This window comes from Mastacembelus armatus, chromosome 17 (assembly GCF_900324485.2).
Source record: "Mastacembelus armatus chromosome 17, fMasArm1.2, whole genome shotgun sequence".
In the NCBI taxonomy this organism is placed as follows: domain Eukaryota; kingdom Metazoa; phylum Chordata; class Actinopteri; order Synbranchiformes; family Mastacembelidae; genus Mastacembelus; species Mastacembelus armatus.
The window spans coordinates 12,219,772-12,237,226 of NC_046649.1; the positions used below are offsets into that span (position 1 = coordinate 12,219,772).

Here is a 17,455-nt window from a genome sequence, read left to right on the forward strand (position 1 = left end):
CAGTCTTATAATAAACCCTACCTTTAAAAATGCTCAGTTTTGATTGAACACAGACACCTGCTGCATTTCTAACATGTACTCAGCTATTTACACCCCACATGGTGGTAAAAACACTGGAAACACTTTTTAGTGTAACATCTTTCAGCAGCACCACAAACTACAGCCTCTAAACATGGACCTATTCAAGTTAGATGGACCTTTTTCTAAAGCAGCTTCAGCACAGGTGATATTGTTTTTGACAGCATTTCTGTTTTCTAATGTTTTCTAATGTTTTCTAATGTTTTCTAATGCTGTAATGAAGCACTTTGCACCCATAAAAACCGAGGTGCAGGATGAAATTCACATTTCCGACAGTAGGCGGCGTAAGTGTTCACAGGAAGGATTGCCTTCATGAATGAGCTTCTAAATGTGCAGGCAGAAGATATTTTTACACGTCTTTTTACGCTTTAGGAAGAAAATATGTCCGTTTTGGATATAATAGCCTCTTAGTCATAGCGAGAAAAGGGATATGAAACTCGTGGTTACGGTTTTGAAACCATGACAAGATGAAGGGATATGGAAATGATGCAGCTAACTGAAGCTAACGTTAGCTGTGTTACAGCTAGGAGGGCAAAGATGCTTCACACGGGAGAAAGGTAACACACAGACACACACAGACACACACAGACACACACAGGTACATCATTGCCTGCTCTTTACCCAACATCACACTGAGCTCTGGAAATCAGCCCATCCAGGTTTTCTTTAGATTTAGCTATATGCTATCATGGTTGTGCTAATGAGTGGGTCACTAACATGTAGTTAACACTATATTTACATACTTAGATTTGTTTCTGTCGTTAATAACATAGAGATAGTAGCAGATAAACAGGCATAACCTGATCTACGTCAGTTTTCAGTTCATGCTAATGATGTTTGCACAAAACCACAAATTTGTTAAATCTCATACTCTCAGTTTATTAGCCACACCTAGCTGCAACTGATGGAGCCTGACCCAGCAGGCCTGCAACAAATCCTCCTTTATGGAGGTGAGAGAGGGGTTTTATCATCATCATCATCACCATCACCATCATCATCATCATCATTATTATTATTATTATTAGTGTTTAATTTTATAGCCTCATTCATATAAATGTGGTGGACAAAATAAGAGAAACACCTGTCAATTCAACATCTAGCCCGCATCTTCCAAAATGATCACACAGGTGAATCAATATTATTACGTTATTATTATAACTTATCACACAGCCAGGTAGGTGTATCCAATCATGTAAAAAAATGTGTGTAAAGTAACATGTGTGTTGTTTTTAGGTGTAATACAAGTGTACCTGGAGGCTGTGGGGATGGTCACAGCTGGCTGAGGTTCACCCACTGACCCAGCAGGAACCATCCAGGCTGAAAACAAAAAAACGCAGAGAGCCATGAAACCCGAGGGCAAGGCGCAGTGTGGAGGCGATGCTCTGTTTGAGGACCTGGAATTTCCTCCTGATGACTCATCCCTGTTCTCCGACAGCTCCACGCCCATCACCAGACTGCAGGGTGACATCACCTGGCAAAGGCCGCAGGTGAGACCTAGAAAAGCGAATGGGAAATTCCTCTGTGAGTTCCTTGTGTTTGTCTTGTTGTAGTTTAATTGTTTAGGTAGTGGTGTTAAGATCGTGTGAACTTTTCACATCAGGGAGTTCTCCACCTTTTAGGCTTGTGACCTATCAACGTGTCACCTGTCATGGATTTATTTTTTAAGCTAAAGAGGGATTTCCATTTGATTGTGAAACACTTCTTTAAAGTTGTTGTTCAGTATTTCACAAAAAAGCAAACATGCTTCCTGAAAGAAGAAATAAAATGTGGAAGGCTATAAACTCCACGTTAACAACTTCACAGCAATGAAAGTATTGAAAGTCCACATTGTTTAACCATTGTCACTTTAGCCATTTTGAATGGGAAATATTTTTATGTTTTTTTCATCCATAAAGCCAATTTCAAGGGGTGTTTTATTGACTTAGTGTCTCTCAGTCCTCCTTTATGTTTCACCTCTAGGAGATCTGCCTGTCCCCAGTTCTCTTCCCTGACTTCATCAACCTGGGTCATGCTAAACAGGGCTTATTAGGAGACTGCTGGTTTCTCTGTGCCTGCACCTTCTTGCTGAAGAACAAACATCTGCTGGACAAGGTAGCACAACAGCTGAATTAGTGTTTATAGTATTATTACACCTTTAAACTAAGCTTTATAGCTTAGTAAGCATAAGCATATTTTTATGTCCTGCATTGCTCCATGCAGGTGCTGCCACCCAACCAGCCTCAGTGGGGTGACAGCAGGTACAGAGGCTCCTTCCGGTTTCATTTTTGGCAGCAGGGATACTGGACTCAGGTGATCATTGATGACCGCCTGCCCTGTATTAATTCCACCCTCTGCTTCTCACGCTGCCATTCCCCCACTGCCTTCTGGGTACCTCTGTTGGAGAAAGCCTATGCTAAGTAAGTACCCTGCAGTATATATCTGTTTAACCTACTGTGAATTTTCATGTAGAACTATGATTCTTGGTGGGAAGTTTCAATAATCTTGGCATTTTATCCCAAATCATGTTTAGTAAAGCTTGGAAATTCCATTTACTGTTCCTTCAATTACCTCCAGGCTTCATGGCTCATATGAACGGCTGTGGGCAGGGCAGGTGTCTGAGGCCCTGGTAGACTTGACCGGTGGTCTGGCAGAGCACTGGAGCCTGGGAGACTTTGGTTCAGAAGAGGAGCAGAAACCAGAACAGGAAAGTGACATGGTCGGGAGAAGAAGGCTGGACCTAAACCTTCTGTATCCAGTGAAACATGACTGTACTCTCAGCTGCTCCACTCACAGCCGCACAGGAGGTCAGAATAGTGTTTTTTTGCACAAAGTGACCTTTTGGTCCTGTGTAACATCACCTGATTCACTCCTTATCTGTTTCAGGTCCCACTGAGCTGGGTCAGTATCATGCTTTGACTGTCATGGAGTGGTTAGATGTGAGGAAGGTGTCAGGGAGCAGAGTGCGGCTGCTCAGGATCAGAAACCCCTGGGGGAGATGCTGCTGGGGAGGGAACTGGATAGGGAGGTATGCACATCACCATCACATAAAGCAAAAGTGCTGTGGAGTGACACTGTGGTAAAGAGGTAAGGACTGTCACCTCACAGCAAGAATGCTCTGGGTTCATACCTTGAGACCAACCAGGGCCTTGGATTTTATATGAGCTCTCTGTGGGTTTTCTCTGGGTACTCCTCTTTCCTCTCACAATGGGCTAAGTTAATTATTGTGGGTGGGAATTTATGCGGGAATCTTATCTTTGTGTCGGACCTCGCAGGTATGTAGCTGTAAATGTTAGCAAGTGTGGGGAAAGTCCAAACATTGGGAACCAGCCAAAGTCTACATTCAGTCTTCCCACCTCTCTCTGCAGTGGTGTAGGTTGGAGCTCTGTTGACCCTGTTTGTGCTTCAGACCTACAAGCCAAGGTGGCTGAGGGTGAGTTCTGGTTGGATGAGGCTGAATTTTTGTCCCAGTTTGATGATGTCACAGTGGGATATCCAATCAGTGAGGAAGGACACTTAAAGAGCATCTATACAGGTAAAACAGATATGCTGTTTTCTGCTTTCACTCTGATACCACCACATGGGACCTTTGTCTTACCCTGATGACTCCTGTCTTACAGGAAATCTGCTGACAAACAGCCATCAGCTGGCTGGTCGGTGGATCAAAGCGCACTCTGCTGGTGGTAACCGAAACAGTAGCAGCTATGGTACTAACCCCAAGTTTTGGCTCAAAGTGTGTGAGAGAGGAGAGGTACTAGTGTCTCTGCTGCAGTACAGAAAATGGAGAAACACAGAGAAATACGCACAAACGCCTCTTGAGGACAGCCAAAACACAAAACACCAGCACTACCAGGCTATCGCTCTACACATGTGGAAGGTTTGTGTCATAACCAACATGAAAACAAATGTTTCTGTGTCTGTTGCTTTGTATCAGTTTGTGTTCTTTTATCACCAGGTGGAGAAGAAGCGTTTCAATCTGAGCCGGATGTTAAATAAACCTCCTTGTGCTTCTACTCACTGCCACACTTACGAGAGAGAGGTGGTTCTTCATCGGCAGCTGGAGCCTGGATATTACCTGCTCATCCCCAGCACCTACCAGCCTGGAGCCGAGGCCCGATTTCTCGTCAGGGTCTTTTCCTCCTCTTCCATATCCCTCAGGCAAGGAAAGTTTATCTGGACATCTAGGATGTGTTTCTAAAAATTGACAGAACACAATCAAAAATGTTTTAATGTCTACTGAATTTGAGATGATGATTTATGAATTTGTGCACAGATTTTTAGCTGTGTGGCTTGCCTTGAAAATAAATGACAGTAAAAAAAATAGTGACATCTGCTGGTAAAATTGAAAAACACATTTTAAAGAATCAAAAAAAAAAATCATTTTCATTCTTTTAAACTGAGGAAAGCTCACCTCCAGCTGTTATGCCACATATTTTACAGGAGATAGATTTTCCTGTTGCCTATTTATTTATCTTATCTTTATTTATTTATTTTATTTATCATGCAAAGTGTTTGTGTAATTTGTATGGTTTGTGGTTTAATTATTAAATACACGATGCCTGTTTTCTCCTCAGTACCCTAAAAAGCCCAGCGCCTTCACTGCCATTAACAACAGATGGAGAGTGGGAGACCAGTTACTTCCGAGGCTCGTGGGGGAAGGGAACAACAGCAGGAGGAAGCAGAAACTTTCTGTCTCACTGGCAGAACCCCTGCTTCCCTTTTACAGTGTGTGATGACTCAGCAGTGACATCAGGAGTTAATGTCAGGGTTACCCTGCACCAGAGCCGCCCTGACACTGATCTGCACGCTATTGGTTTCCACATTTATAAGGTCAATGAAACATCAATATAAAATACCCCTTTCATTTTGGGGTTATGTGTCACTGACTTCTGTGTAAATTCCTGTGGGGTTGTTCTAACATACATTCTGCTGAGTATGCAATTAGATCTTTGAAACATTTACCCTTTTGTCAGTTTTAGTGCTTTAAGTGAAGTGCCACTACCTTAAAACATATTATTATACTACTGATTACTGAAATATACATACAGTAATAATAATTTTGTTAATTATAAGTGGAAGTTATCATCGTAATTCTAGCCAGGTTTCTGATTTTGACTACATCCAGGTACCAGAAGGGGTATCTATGCAGTCTTTCCCCAGGGACGAGGATCCTGTTGCCAGCTGTGTCCCCCACTGCTACACCCAGGATGTCGGTCTGGCCTGCAGTCTTTCTCCTGGGGCTTACACCATAGTGCCATCCACTTATCAGCCCGACTGTACGGCAAGCTTCACCCTCAGCCTGGCTCGCAGAATACACAGGTTGGCTCTATTCTTGTGTCTTAATGCTGTGATAAAAATGTTATTATGCAGATCATAGCAGTGGCTTCAATATCAATATTAGAAATGATAATATGTGTATCTCTTTCAGAAAAGTGGTGAAAAGCCAGGAGACACTGGGGAGAGCCATTCAGGAGGTTGGTATGATGCAGTGCTGATAAGCCCTTTGAACATGTGATTGATTGCTTAGGTTATACATGAAGAAAAACAACTATAATTAGCATTTCTGGCTGGTCTCATCTTCTCAAATGTCAAGATTTACTCCTTTTTTTGCTTTATGAAAAAAAAAACAATAAGCAGGTGTATCCTGGGGTAATTGTTGCATTGCATTTTCTGACAACTCTTTAGATTAATCAAAAATGATCTAACGCATAACTTACATAACGTGTATGCTTAAGCCTGATGTTGTGGTCAGAAGATGGCAGCACTGAATGATCCCTCTGTCTGGCTTTGCTCCTCTCTGTGTGGCAGGTCTCTCACATCTCTGTGATGCAAAGATAGTTTTCTGGGACTGTTGCTGCTCTACTGGTCGGAGCACTGGTCAGCTCACCTCCCTGTGCCTCTTGGCTGAAGATGAAAGAACTAGTTCTCCCATCCATCCTCACTGTGGAGGCTGTTTGTGTGTGTGTACCATGACTGAGAAGGCAGGCAGAGAGAGAGGTTTAGTGGGAATATGGTGTTGGGAATCCTAGAAACCCCTTTATCCTGAACCGCTGAGGCTCAGGGCTGATGGGCAGTCACACTCTCATCGGCGATTAGGACATCAGAGGTTGTCGGTGGGCTGGTCTGCTAATGAAGTATGACGGGGCTAGCTGGTGTAAACAAACAGCCGCCACTGAAGAGGGCCGCCATGGCTCTTGCTCATTCACTCACTGGTGCGCCTGCCGGCCCAGAACAAAGGACCCTCTCATGAAGGTCCTCGCAGAGGCACAGTGGGCAAGGGGCAACAGCAGAGCCAACCAAACCACACCACACCATACCGTGCCATACCATGCCAGAGATTTTCTCCTATCCTTCATCCCAGACACTGTGCTTCTTCTTGAACTGTGTGCCCCCACACGCAGACACAGGTTTTTCTCAACCCCTCTTCACAACTGTGCATGGTTGTGACTACCACTACCTAAAGAAGTCCACTTAGTTCTTGACTTTGTCTTCACCCCATTGTTCACTTTTTGTCCCCTAGTCCACAGCTCTGCCTGGACCTGAATAGAGCCGCCGTTTGAAGTGAAAGCAAGAACAGATAACAAGCTGATGGATGGAAAAGATGAAAGGAGGGATGCGGCACATCAGAGGAGGACAGTTCATAGGAAGAAGCCGCTGGTCCTCTTTTTGTTGAGGCTGCGAATGTGTTTGCCTGCTCGTACCCATGTCTCTGTGTGATGAGGTCACAGGATTTCTGATTATTCATCGGACTAGGAGCTAACACAGAGCTATTATTAACTGATCAGAGTGGTTCTTTACTGTGTGTTTTATTATGTTTCTCAGACAGATGTATGAGAATGAATGAATAAATTTTTTAAACATAACGTGGGTGTTAATGTGTCCCATGTGACCTGGGGTTTATGTATGTATATCTGCACAACATGAAATACATTTGGTGAAAACCTGAAAAAAAAAAAAAGCTGCGTGTCATTTCCACGCTCAACGACCCACGCACCGCCTGCGCGTACACGTGCGTCGGCTGTGCGCGCCGCCGTTCCTGCGGAATTCAGGAGGCTGTGGACGGACTCCGAAAAGCTCCCACCTAGAAAATAATGAACAACAAATTTGACGCGTGAGTACTTGAAAAGTTTTTGTGACATACCTGCCGGACAGGGGTTTCTCTCCATCGCGAAGTTAAACCCACCTCAATGAAAGCTGTGTCTGCGTGTAAGGAGAGGTGTGTCAGCTTTATCGGACGGTGCTGTGTGCTCCGTGTGATTAAAAACCTACGATGAGAGCGAGGTCAGCATACACAAATACATTTAAAACAAAATCAAGAAACAACAGAGCGCACATAGCGATTCTATAGTAGGCTATGTGCTCTGTTGTTAGCTGTAGCTTAGCCATGCGGAAGGCGGACAGGCCCTGAGTCCTCGGTGTGGTAGTGGCTAAGAAGCGGGGGAAGGTGTGCGCATGCTCGGCGCGAATTACACTCTCTTGGCGCTACCGTACGACTAGCTAGCTAACAGTGAGCTAAGCTATTTAGTGTCAGTAACTTAGTTTAAATTGAGATGCCTACGTGTGCAGCATAAACAGTTTATTTGCAGTCCATTGTGAAAAAAGTATACTCAGTTGCCGGTTTATTAGGCGCACATGGCTGAAACTAATGCAATGTCATATAGTAGCCCTGAATTTAATCCTACCTCCAGCTTTGTTTCTGTTATTTTGCCTAATTTTAGCCCATTTAGATCACACTGAATATTAGAAATACCTGCCATTATGACACAGTACGGTTCAGCAGCCTTCATAATTAGGCTACCACAGAGTTAGTAAATCATCTGTGTCAGGACCTTTGTATTAGACTGCGAATGTTAGTAAGATGCAAGCTACCTATTAAACTGAGGGTAAATCCTCCTTAATTTAAACAGTTGCCACATTGACATTTTTGTTTTCTGCATGTGTTTCCATCAAATCTAGTCTGAAAGACGATGACAGTGGAGACCACGACCAGGACCAAGGCTCACCGAAAGACAGTGAAAAGGAAAAAACTGACGAAGAGGACAAGGAACAGAACAGTTCTAAGAAAAAGGTCAGACTATTAAACACTGACTCATGTATCTGCAGCTTCAAAGTTAAATGAGTGTCTTACTCATGTTTTCCTTGTCTGCAGATGGTTGTGCCAGGGGCAGGAGAGCACCCTCTTCAATATAACTACACCTTCTGGTACTCCAGACGCACCCCAGGGAGACCAGCCAGCACTCAGAGCTACGAACAGAACATCAAACAGATTGGCAGCTTCGCCTCGGTATGTCTCTCCTTCCGACATCTTTAGACAGAGCATACAGTAGATAGGTGGGGACCCTCTCTGCTTGCGTTTATCACCTTAGAGAGACACAGGCCAATGCTCCTAAGGTGAACTCTTGCTGATTCATTCTCAGTTACTAATGTAGATGTTTTTGTCCTTATGAAGGTGGAGCAGTTCTGGCGTTTCTACAGTCACATGATCCGGCCAGGAGACCTGACAGGCCACAGTGACTTCCACCTCTTCAAAGAGGGTATTAAACCCATGTGGGAGGTAGGTGCACAGTTGCTGATATCCTGAACTTGCTCCACTCAAAGATCGCATGATCTAATATGTTCAGTTTGCTTTTGAAAACAATAACCGGCTCATTCTGTAACCGTGCCTTTGTCATGTTTAGGATGATGCCAATAAGATGGGTGGGAAGTGGATCATCCGTCTGAGGAAAGGCCTAGCATCTCGGTGCTGGGAGAATCTAATCCTGGCTATGCTTGGGGAGCAGTTCATGGTGGGAGAGGAGATCTGTGGGGCTGTGGTGTCAGTACGCTTCCAGGTAAACCCGCCAACAAACACTGACCTGCTGCATTTACTCAAGCACTGCCTGCTTGGACACACTCACACTTCTCTTCATGCTTCTTTTCCCCTAGGAGGATATAATTTCAATCTGGAACAAAACAGCCAGTGACCAGGCGACCACTGCCCGCATCAGAGACACCCTGCGCAGAGTCCTCAACCTGCCCCCTAACACCATCATGGAGTACAAGACACACACTGACAGCATTAAGTATGTATGTCTTTTCATTTTATTATTTTCTCTCCAACCAGCCTCCCTCTCTCTCTCATACTCATTTAAATGTGTGCATGCTCACAAAATTTCTCACCCAGGAAGTAATGTAGGATTAAGTTTAATGTTGGATTAAAGTGTATTGCAATAGAAGCTGCTTCAAAAACTTAGAAATCTCTAAAACAATAGTGATTTTTCTTGCTGTTTAAACTGGTCAGATGTGGTTTTGACAATTAATCAATGTAAATTTGTTTAAAGGAAAAAAATTCACTATTCCAACATCTTAAATGTGAATATTTACTGCTTCTCTAAATAATTATTCATCACAGCGGTACTACACTTGTTTTCATTGCAACATTTATAGTTATTTTTTCATTGTTAAATATGCAACTCAATCATGTTTCATGTGCTTTTTCAGTAAATGAATGCACAAATATCTAAACAGTTTGCATGTTGTATTATGAACAATGATGTACTGCATGCTTTGCTTGCAGAGCCTGGGAAGACTTCCATGGTCTGGTGAATGCTAGTGGTGGACGTTAGCCCAAAAACATCTACGAGGGTAAGAAATGGTTCTAAACCACTAACGATCTACCTTCTCTGATTTATTTGGACTCCTGCTAATGTTGTTTTTTTTTGTCTGCGGCATGTAGGTGTGTGTTTGTGTGATATGTTGGCGGTTGACAAGTCCAGGGGCATGACACCTCTGCGTGGTTTGGCACTGTGTAGTTTGAAGACTGAGATAAAGTCAGGAACAGAGGCAAGAAGACCATTCCTTCTTTGTGACAAATTGTAATTAAAACAGAAAAGCATTTCAGTAGAACACTGAACCAAGCTGAAGAGAGAAATATGTCTTATTTCTAATCGACCACATAAGAACGTTGTCTCATATTTGTGGGGCGAAAAGATTGAGTGCAAGTTGTAACATCTCTTACCTTGCCATCAGTGGGGGGACCAGCTCAGCTGGCCATTAGCTGTTAAAGTGTACTTGATAAAAACAAAAACACAGAATAAATTGAACCTGTTATAATACTAGATTTAATTGTATTACTTAACAAAACATCACACTCCTGCCTGTGTAAATCCTTTTTACTGGGAGTCAAACAGGGTTGGAAGTAGAAGTTATTTTATTATAGTGCTATATTTTAACTATAGGTCCTCTAGTCATTTCGAAACTAGAATGACCATTATTGTGTATATTTGTAAATACAGTCCTCTTCAGAGATCACTTAACTAAATTGGCGATGATTGTTGATCTTTGACCTGGAAATTGAATCTCAAAGGACAAGGACCATCCTGTGTTGGGCAGAAGACCATATAACAGCGATCTTAAAAATGGACTACCAAGCTGCCTAAATCACTGTGCCTGGCCTTGAGCCTGACCCAAACCAGATCCCCTGTTTTGTCTATTCCCTGCCTTTACAGGCTCTGCTTTAATGTCCTCAACAAAGGTGTACAGGAGTCCTGAAACACTGTCACTGCTTTTCCTTTTTGTAGTTAAAGAAAAGAACTGGGTCAGGGTCTGATACAATTTTTCATCAATTCCTCTGGAACGTTTTGTTGAACTATGTAAGGAAAGCACCTGTAGTTTGTTTAAAAAATTACAATGCTGCCCATGTTTGTGGGATAATGGGTGCAGGTGTGTGTATAAAAAGTGAAGAAAAAATGTTGGATGTTTACCTGATTGATTATAGCAATAAATGTCAAATATGCATCTGCTGCTAGAGCTGGCTCAGTGTCCTTTTTGTCAAAAACTGGTGCTGTAACTTCAGAAAATCTGAACAGATGTTTCAACAGATGTGTGTGATCTGGTTGTTGTCTCTCAGTACTTTTAGTCCACTGTGTCTTTTAGCCATGATGGTCCTTTTCACCGATCAGCTCATCTCAAAGAACATGTGGTTCTGTGGAGAAACAAACAGGTGAGTTTATCAGGGCGGTCATGAAATCATTAGTGAACTACAGTGCTGTACTTGAGTATTTCACTAGTATAGCTCAGTGAAATGTACTTTTTATATTAATGGATGTATTTGACACATCTACTTTGAGGAATTCCTCTTTTATCTGAATAAGATGCAGTATATTATGAAATATAATCCTTTGCAGATAGAGCTAGACCCAACCATATAAACTACAATGGTAAAAACGTACTTGCCAAATGAAGCATCAGTGATAATCTGACGGTATATGTCAAAAGGGGATATTTTTGTACACTGAGTATAGAAGGTGATATACTCACCAACAAGAAAGTGGCTGCCAGCAGCAACAATTTAGTATCTGACTCCATACTCAGTGGCACTGAGTGAAATGTAGAAATGGCACAATTATTAATTAAGAATACAAATGGGATATGAAAGTTGACATTGCAAAACAAAAATATGACAGTTGTTCCAAAATATGTAGTAAAACTACATTGAATAACCTGATTTCTCAGACTTATGAAACACAAGCATTGGTAATACCATAATTTGCTGCACTGTATCACAGTGCTGCAGCAGAACCATCGCTATTTTGTGTTAAGGGGAAATATGAAGAGCAGGCGATGCTCATAAAGTCACAAACATATTTTAAAAAAAAAAAACATTCAATCAGAATCATTTTATGTGAGCAAACTCACCCTCCAAACCAAAATATTCATGGTCCATGTTACGCTCGTCATTAAAGCCAGGCCATTTCTTCCATATGGTGCCTATCTCCTCACCAATGTCCGAGACAATCTAGTGCATGATTAAAGGCCGAAAATATTGAATGAAATATACTTGCAGAAAGACATATTTATTTTGTGTTGCTCAAATATTACTCACTTGAAATAGCTGGTTGGAGAGGCAGCGGCACGGGCAGCAGGAGCCCTGGATTCTGAGTTTTGATGCTCCTTCAGAATCACACACTTCTAGGAGAGGGGTGAACATGCTCCACCTGGCAACACAGTCAGACAACAACTTAACACACTTCCATCCATAATAATGCAGTAAGCAACCTGGCAGATACAACGGCCATTACATCTCACAGTAGTGCAGCCCAGGCTTGATGCTTGGCTGATCACATTTTCAGCTGTCATGACTCTGCAGCACCAAAAACCATTGTTTGCTTGGTGTTGGAAGAACACAAAGTGGGGCATGCTTTATTCTAGCACGACTGAGAGAATATTTATACCAAGTAGATCTCTGATCAGTGAAACCTCTGCCAGGACAGTCCTAATTAGACAGAACTTCATACAGTGCTACTTCTGGAAAACTCTAAATTTGACACACAAAGGCACCTCAGCTAACCCTGGAGTCAGATTCAGGCCAGCTGAAGGAGGAAGTATTTTGGTTTGACTGCAGGAGACAGAGTGCTCTCATTCCTCTCATTAGCAGGATACCACGTTCCTTCCTTCCAAGCCCGGTACAGCTCTGTCTTTGTCTCCGTGCAGACAGCTGTTTTGTGTATCAACTCTTCCAGGTTTAGACGACACCCGGGCTTGTGCGGAACACTAAAAGCTTTCGCTGCTATTTACAGACAGGCATCTATGGCCATTCAGGGTGGTCAGGGTCTGGGAGTGACATGGAAAAAGGCTCATGTGACACAGTCTTCAATCTGACAGTGTCAACTTAAAATGGGTGGTGCAATATTCTGGGGCTTAAAAAAAAAATCTCTAATTGCCTTAAACAAAATTCACCTACTGTTTTTGCATGAGAATTAAAGGTTAAATACATAGGCTAGGCAATTTCAGAGTGTATGTAAGTACAGTACTTAGGTAAATGTAAATCACCTATAAAAACAGATTTAGATTGTCCTACCTCTGGCATACAGTTCCAATAAGATGTTTCTGAGGAGTGTAGGCCCTCATCTCCATGAGGCAGCATCCCAGGCAGCAGGCGTCCACTCTAAATGGCCTTTCAAAATAAAAGACCTGGCAGCCCTGGCAGTCAAAGCCCCGAAAAGAACAAGCCCGAGCTGGACCACAACACTGGAGGCACAAGCATGAACTCTCTGCCAGAAAGGGGAGATCAGATCAGACAGACTGAGATTTCACTGAGAAACATCTAAATTCACTTCATATGAAATGCAGAGGGGACTTTAATATGTAAGACAGATTCAGCTTCTGTACCTTCCACAGCCACAAATAACTGCGACCTGTTGACGCCTGTAGCGATGCTGTAGATCCTCCTGGGAACACAGTGTGGACCTACAGTGAAGGAGCATCAGTCTTTTTAATTAGACACATCTCTGCACTACAAGTATCCCCTTTTACACACAAATTCATCTATGCTTCCTACCTTCCAGCTCTGGCCTGGCAGTGATATGAATCTGACTGACTGTTTCCAGCATAGATGTAAAGTCTGATCCCACTGCACCTTCAGGCCTCTGCTCCTCTGTCCCTGGCCTGATGAGTTTTTCTGGTGGCTGCTTGTAGTACGAAGACAGATCTGAAAGCGGCTCAGCAGTTTGCCAGTCCGGAGACGTTCGCTTGGGTTGATGCTCAGGTGAGAGACCCTGGCGGTCCTGGAAAGATCTGAAGATCATTTGGATGTGCTTCTCTCGCTCCAGTCCGCCAAAGGGAAGAGGCTGGTTTGTTACCGCTGACATGATGGAAATCTGAAAATATACATGGAACTCAGCAGAACCTTGCTGTGACGTTTCCAGGTTCAATCTGAGCTGAGAAAATCTGTGCATGACACCTGGGTCAGACATCAGGTCAGTGGATTTACTTAGTTCAGTATCAGAATCAGGTGATTCGCTTGATTTATTTAAATTACAGAAAAAGACACTGCATCCAAAATGTCCCCATGCACTAAAACCAGTTTCAGTGCAGGCATTCTGAATTTGCAAAATATGGCCATTTGGATTAAATTAGAAAGGTTTAGGCACAGTTTCATCTTGAATTATATGTTTATGTGGGAGGTCTTGGATTTGGTTACCAAAGTTTCTTTTAATACAGAACATTGACCTGGGATACAGAATATTGTTTTCCCTTCTCAAATCAGTCCATTTGAATAACTTTAAGATGCCTAAAGAGACAGGAAAAACCAGTTTATGGAGTTAAAAAGTGTGACAAAAAAACTTAAAAGGTCCATCGAAAATCATACAATTCTATGTAGACACTACAAACCTGAACATTGTCTTTTGATCTGTCATGTTCATATCATTACCCCTGTGGCCTAAATAGTTTAAAGTCCATAGATTAAAAACATATTTTTCTCTGAGAAAGAAAGATATCAGCTTCAAAAATGATGAAATAACTTAAATTTATGAGAGAAAGTTAAAGAAAAACAACTTTTGCTGGCTGTGGCTCTGACAAACAGGTTTCCTAGCAGCAATATTCTCCTCTCAATACAAAGTGATTTCATCACAACAGCCAGACTTAGCCTCCTTTCTATTCACATCACACACTCAGTCCTTTCGTCTAGTTTGAGTTGATTTTACAGCTTCATACAATGGTGTATATTCCTCCACAACAATGTCCTTTATATAAATATATATGTACTAGAGGTACAAAAGTACTAGAGGTGCAGAGCTGGCTAAAATCTACCTCCAGCATTTACTCTGTTTATATTTGACATAACATAAAACTATAAAACGGCACATCAGAAAATTTAGTCTCTTGCTTACCATCTGAGTTCATCCTCCAGGCATCTACAGACCCTGATAATCAAGCAGTGAGTAGGACGGGACCAGGCAAACACCCATTACTCGTTACGATCAGGGGGGATTAAGCACCAGCCTCCTTACCACCTCTGTGTGCTTGTGTTAATTTTCACGTAGTAATGTTTGGCTTTGTCAGCGTGTGTCTAGGGATCTCACTCCTGCTCCTGTCCCCATCTCTGTCTCACCCCCGACTCTGTTTCCATCCCAACCAGCCGGATCTGCCTTTTGTTGGGCTAGAAAGGCACCACTCAGCCATGTAATTGAAATCCTGCTTCCAGAGGTGGGGGGCTGTGCCGTGTATTTTAGGTGTAGCCCGGGGGACTAATTCTCTCAAAATGTGCCTTTAAACTAGGCCCAAACACAGGATTTAAATATTTGAAAGATGGTCAGTTGTGTAATCACAAGATTCTATTAGTATTTTTTACTGATAAACATTTATTTTGAAAGACTTGGCTGTAAAATACGTCAGTCATGAATATGTGTGATCTGATATCTCAAAAAATAAACCAGAGGTGAGCATTCTGCTGACAATAACAAGTATTAAAATTACTCTCTTCTTGAAAAACTAACACCAGATTACATCATTATGGATCAAAAGTAGCTTTCACACAAGGATAGCAGGTCCTTCATCACCATGACCAAGCATGGTTGACTTTAACCTTTGTGACAGTCCACACATCCATATCGGCAACTGTCACCACACAGCTGTATTGTCCCCATTCCCTCTGTGCCACAGTGATTAGTGACAGAGAACTGACAGACACTGTCAGATTTCCACTTTGGTTAAAAATGATGATTTCCTTCTGGTTCACCCCATGAGGTCTGCTCTTATCTCATTCAGGTCACTGAGATTGTTTAATGGAGGGAGATACTTCTTTGGATCCCCAGGGAAAGGTGAGGAGGGAGGCTGGTTGAAATGGCCCATCAGGAAGATCCCAATAGTACCGATAAAAAACACCAGCGCCATAACTATGAAGCAAACCCTGTCGATGACCCGGGCGACCAGGACCCACTCTTCATTCTCCTGAGGTTAAAAAAGAAAAGGTAAAGGATCTGCGTTGATTTCTAGGGATGAGTAAATGTACACGTTAAGCTCACATTTTGGAAGTTTCTCTGTTGCCTTGCAGTCTCGGCTATGTGTTTGCAGGAGGCCACACACTGTTTCACCTCTGGGGAGGCCTTTGCCAGACTGATACTGAGCTGCTCAGCTGTACCCCCCTCCAGCCCATCATCTGTGGTCAAAAGAGAAAGTATTCACACAAGTACAAGGAAAGACTTATTTTCATGTGCAGTTAACGTGCACAAGCTCATTCAAATACTTACATAGCTTCTCTAATACTGATTTCATCAAACCATTTCTTTCTTTGAGTCTGGCAAACATGAGTTCAGTCCGAGCTGTTTTCGTTGCGTATTCCTCTGCCTTAGTTATGAGGGTCATTGAGCTCCGCCGTCTGCAGGGAACGAGGAACACACTGTTCCTGCCTGTAGCCCGAGCTTCTCCGTTTGCAGTTCCGGAGGTGTTGTCATTGTTTGGTGTCCAGGGTCGCATCTGCATCCTCAGCAGTCGAGGCAGGATGTTTAGGAAGATCTGCAGGCAACGTCAGTTCAAAGAGAAATTGATTTCTGTTTACTTTACAGTATGCTCATTCAGCAGCTGCAAAACAAATTCCTTTGAGAAAAGGTTTGATCTGGCCACACACTCACCCTTCGGACTTTGTTTGTCATTCTATGAGTGTTTGGGGTTCGCAGGGAAACATTGAGGACTATCACGCAGTTCATCACTACCATGGTGGTGACTGACATCACAAACATCAGATACCTGCAGTCAAAGGTTAATAAATCACATTTGTTCCAGCGCTGTTTCCAATCAGTGATTTCAATTTATCCATGGTCAGTAGCTGAACTGAAAGTCTGATCTCTGAAGTGAAATCTTAGAACAGTGCACACGGACGTACTTTCCAATAAGAGGCACTGCCTTCGAAGTCTCTGGAACCTTCTTGGCAATAAGGAAGAGGAACACAGTCTGGCCCAGAAGAGTAGCAATAGTCATGAAGCACTTCTGACCACCAGCTGTAAAAAGCAAACCAATCAGTGTCTGATTGTTGAGGTTAGTGCTCATGAAAAGATACCCATTCATTCATTCATTCATTCATTATTTTTTCATAAAGCACATTTAAAAACAACCCAGGGTTGACCAAAGTGCTGCACAGATCATAGAGGTCAGGAATAAAAGCACAAAAATATAATTCCTCAGAGACCAAACAAGGAGAAGACCAAAATAATAAATTAAAGACCCACGCTAAGAAACTGTGATTTAAGTTTAGATTTAAAAGTAGAAAGTGAGGACACCATTCAGACTGACACCGGATATAGTAATGATTAAACTTGCTCATGAGTTAAGATGTGAAGAAAATCTTAATAATGACATCTCAATAATCCTGAGGCAGTTGAGGTTGAAGGTTGAACACAGAAAAGGAAGGGACAAAGACCTTTGGCAGGTAAGTAGAAGACAAGCAGGCCAAGGGAAGAGAACAGCACACAGGGAGCAATGATGTTGATGACGTAGAACAGGGGCTTCCTCTGGATGATGAGGAAGAAGACCACCTCCTGGTACTCCAGCTCATCCTTAGTGTACTGAGTGTTGATAATCTTTTTAGCTGGCCTGTGTCTGATGACCCACTCTCCATTCTCTAACAACAACAAAATAGTTGTAA

The 17,455-nt window shown here is 42.6% G+C and overlaps 4 protein-coding genes across 5 annotated transcripts in view; 2 read left to right on the top strand and 2 right to left on the bottom strand.

The window, feature by feature from the left end:
* The first annotated feature begins 367 nt into the window (after positions 1–367).
* On the top strand, positions 368–6,917 carry capn10 (calpain 10). Its single transcript, XM_026313438.1, has 13 exons — positions 368–635; positions 1,312–1,565; positions 2,038–2,169; positions 2,278–2,474; positions 2,632–2,861; positions 2,941–3,082; positions 3,423–3,589; positions 3,675–3,931; positions 4,010–4,212; positions 4,629–4,884; positions 5,180–5,373; positions 5,483–5,528; positions 5,863–6,917. Exons 2-13 carry the CDS (start codon positions 1,422–1,424, stop codon positions 5,890–5,892), a joined length of 1,998 nt encoding a protein of 665 aa, XP_026169223.1. The 5' UTR covers positions 368–635; positions 1,312–1,421; the 3' UTR covers positions 5,893–6,917.
* Positions 6,918–7,007: 90 nt separating this feature from the next.
* Positions 7,008–10,151, top strand: eif4e2 (eukaryotic translation initiation factor 4E family member 2). Of its 2 annotated transcripts, none has more exons than XM_026313442.2 (8): positions 7,008–7,165; positions 8,011–8,122; positions 8,204–8,338; positions 8,504–8,608; positions 8,733–8,885; positions 8,980–9,120; positions 9,611–9,678; positions 9,770–10,151. In XM_026313442.2, exons 1-7 carry the CDS (start codon positions 7,146–7,148, stop codon positions 9,644–9,646), a joined length of 702 nt encoding a protein of 233 aa, XP_026169227.1. In that variant the 5' UTR covers positions 7,008–7,145; the 3' UTR covers positions 9,647–9,678; positions 9,770–10,151. The 2 variants fall into 2 exon arrangements, with proteins under 2 accessions (XP_026169227.1, XP_026169225.1); XM_026313440.2 differs by having other exon boundaries at positions 8,980–9,116.
* A 600-nt stretch (positions 10,152–10,751) lies between these two features.
* Positions 10,752–13,682, bottom strand: LOC113134202 (phospholipid scramblase 2). Its single transcript, XM_026313439.2, has 7 exons — positions 13,373–13,682; positions 13,204–13,281; positions 12,893–13,085; positions 11,918–12,029; positions 11,731–11,830; positions 11,353–11,411; positions 10,752–11,017 (listed from the first exon to the last, which is right to left on the bottom strand). The coding sequence occupies exons 1-7, from the start codon at positions 13,680–13,682 to the stop codon at positions 10,991–10,993; spliced, it is 879 nt and encodes a 292-aa protein (XP_026169224.1). The 3' UTR covers positions 10,752–10,990.
* A 1,000-nt stretch (positions 13,683–14,682) lies between these two features.
* Positions 14,683–17,455, bottom strand: part of chrng (cholinergic receptor, nicotinic, gamma) — a 5,640-nt gene continuing 2,867 nt past the window's right edge. The window contains exons 7-12 of the mRNA XM_026313621.1: positions 17,231–17,431; positions 16,697–16,811; positions 16,446–16,560; positions 16,065–16,329; positions 15,840–15,973; positions 14,683–15,765 (exon numbers count right to left, since the gene is read on the bottom strand). Coding sequence (XP_026169406.1) covers positions 15,550–15,765; positions 15,840–15,973; positions 16,065–16,329; positions 16,446–16,560; positions 16,697–16,811; positions 17,231–17,431 — 1,046 coding nt within the window. The 3' untranslated portion in view covers positions 14,683–15,549. The remainder of the gene's footprint in view (positions 15,766–15,839; positions 15,974–16,064; positions 16,330–16,445; positions 16,561–16,696; positions 16,812–17,230; positions 17,432–17,455) is intronic.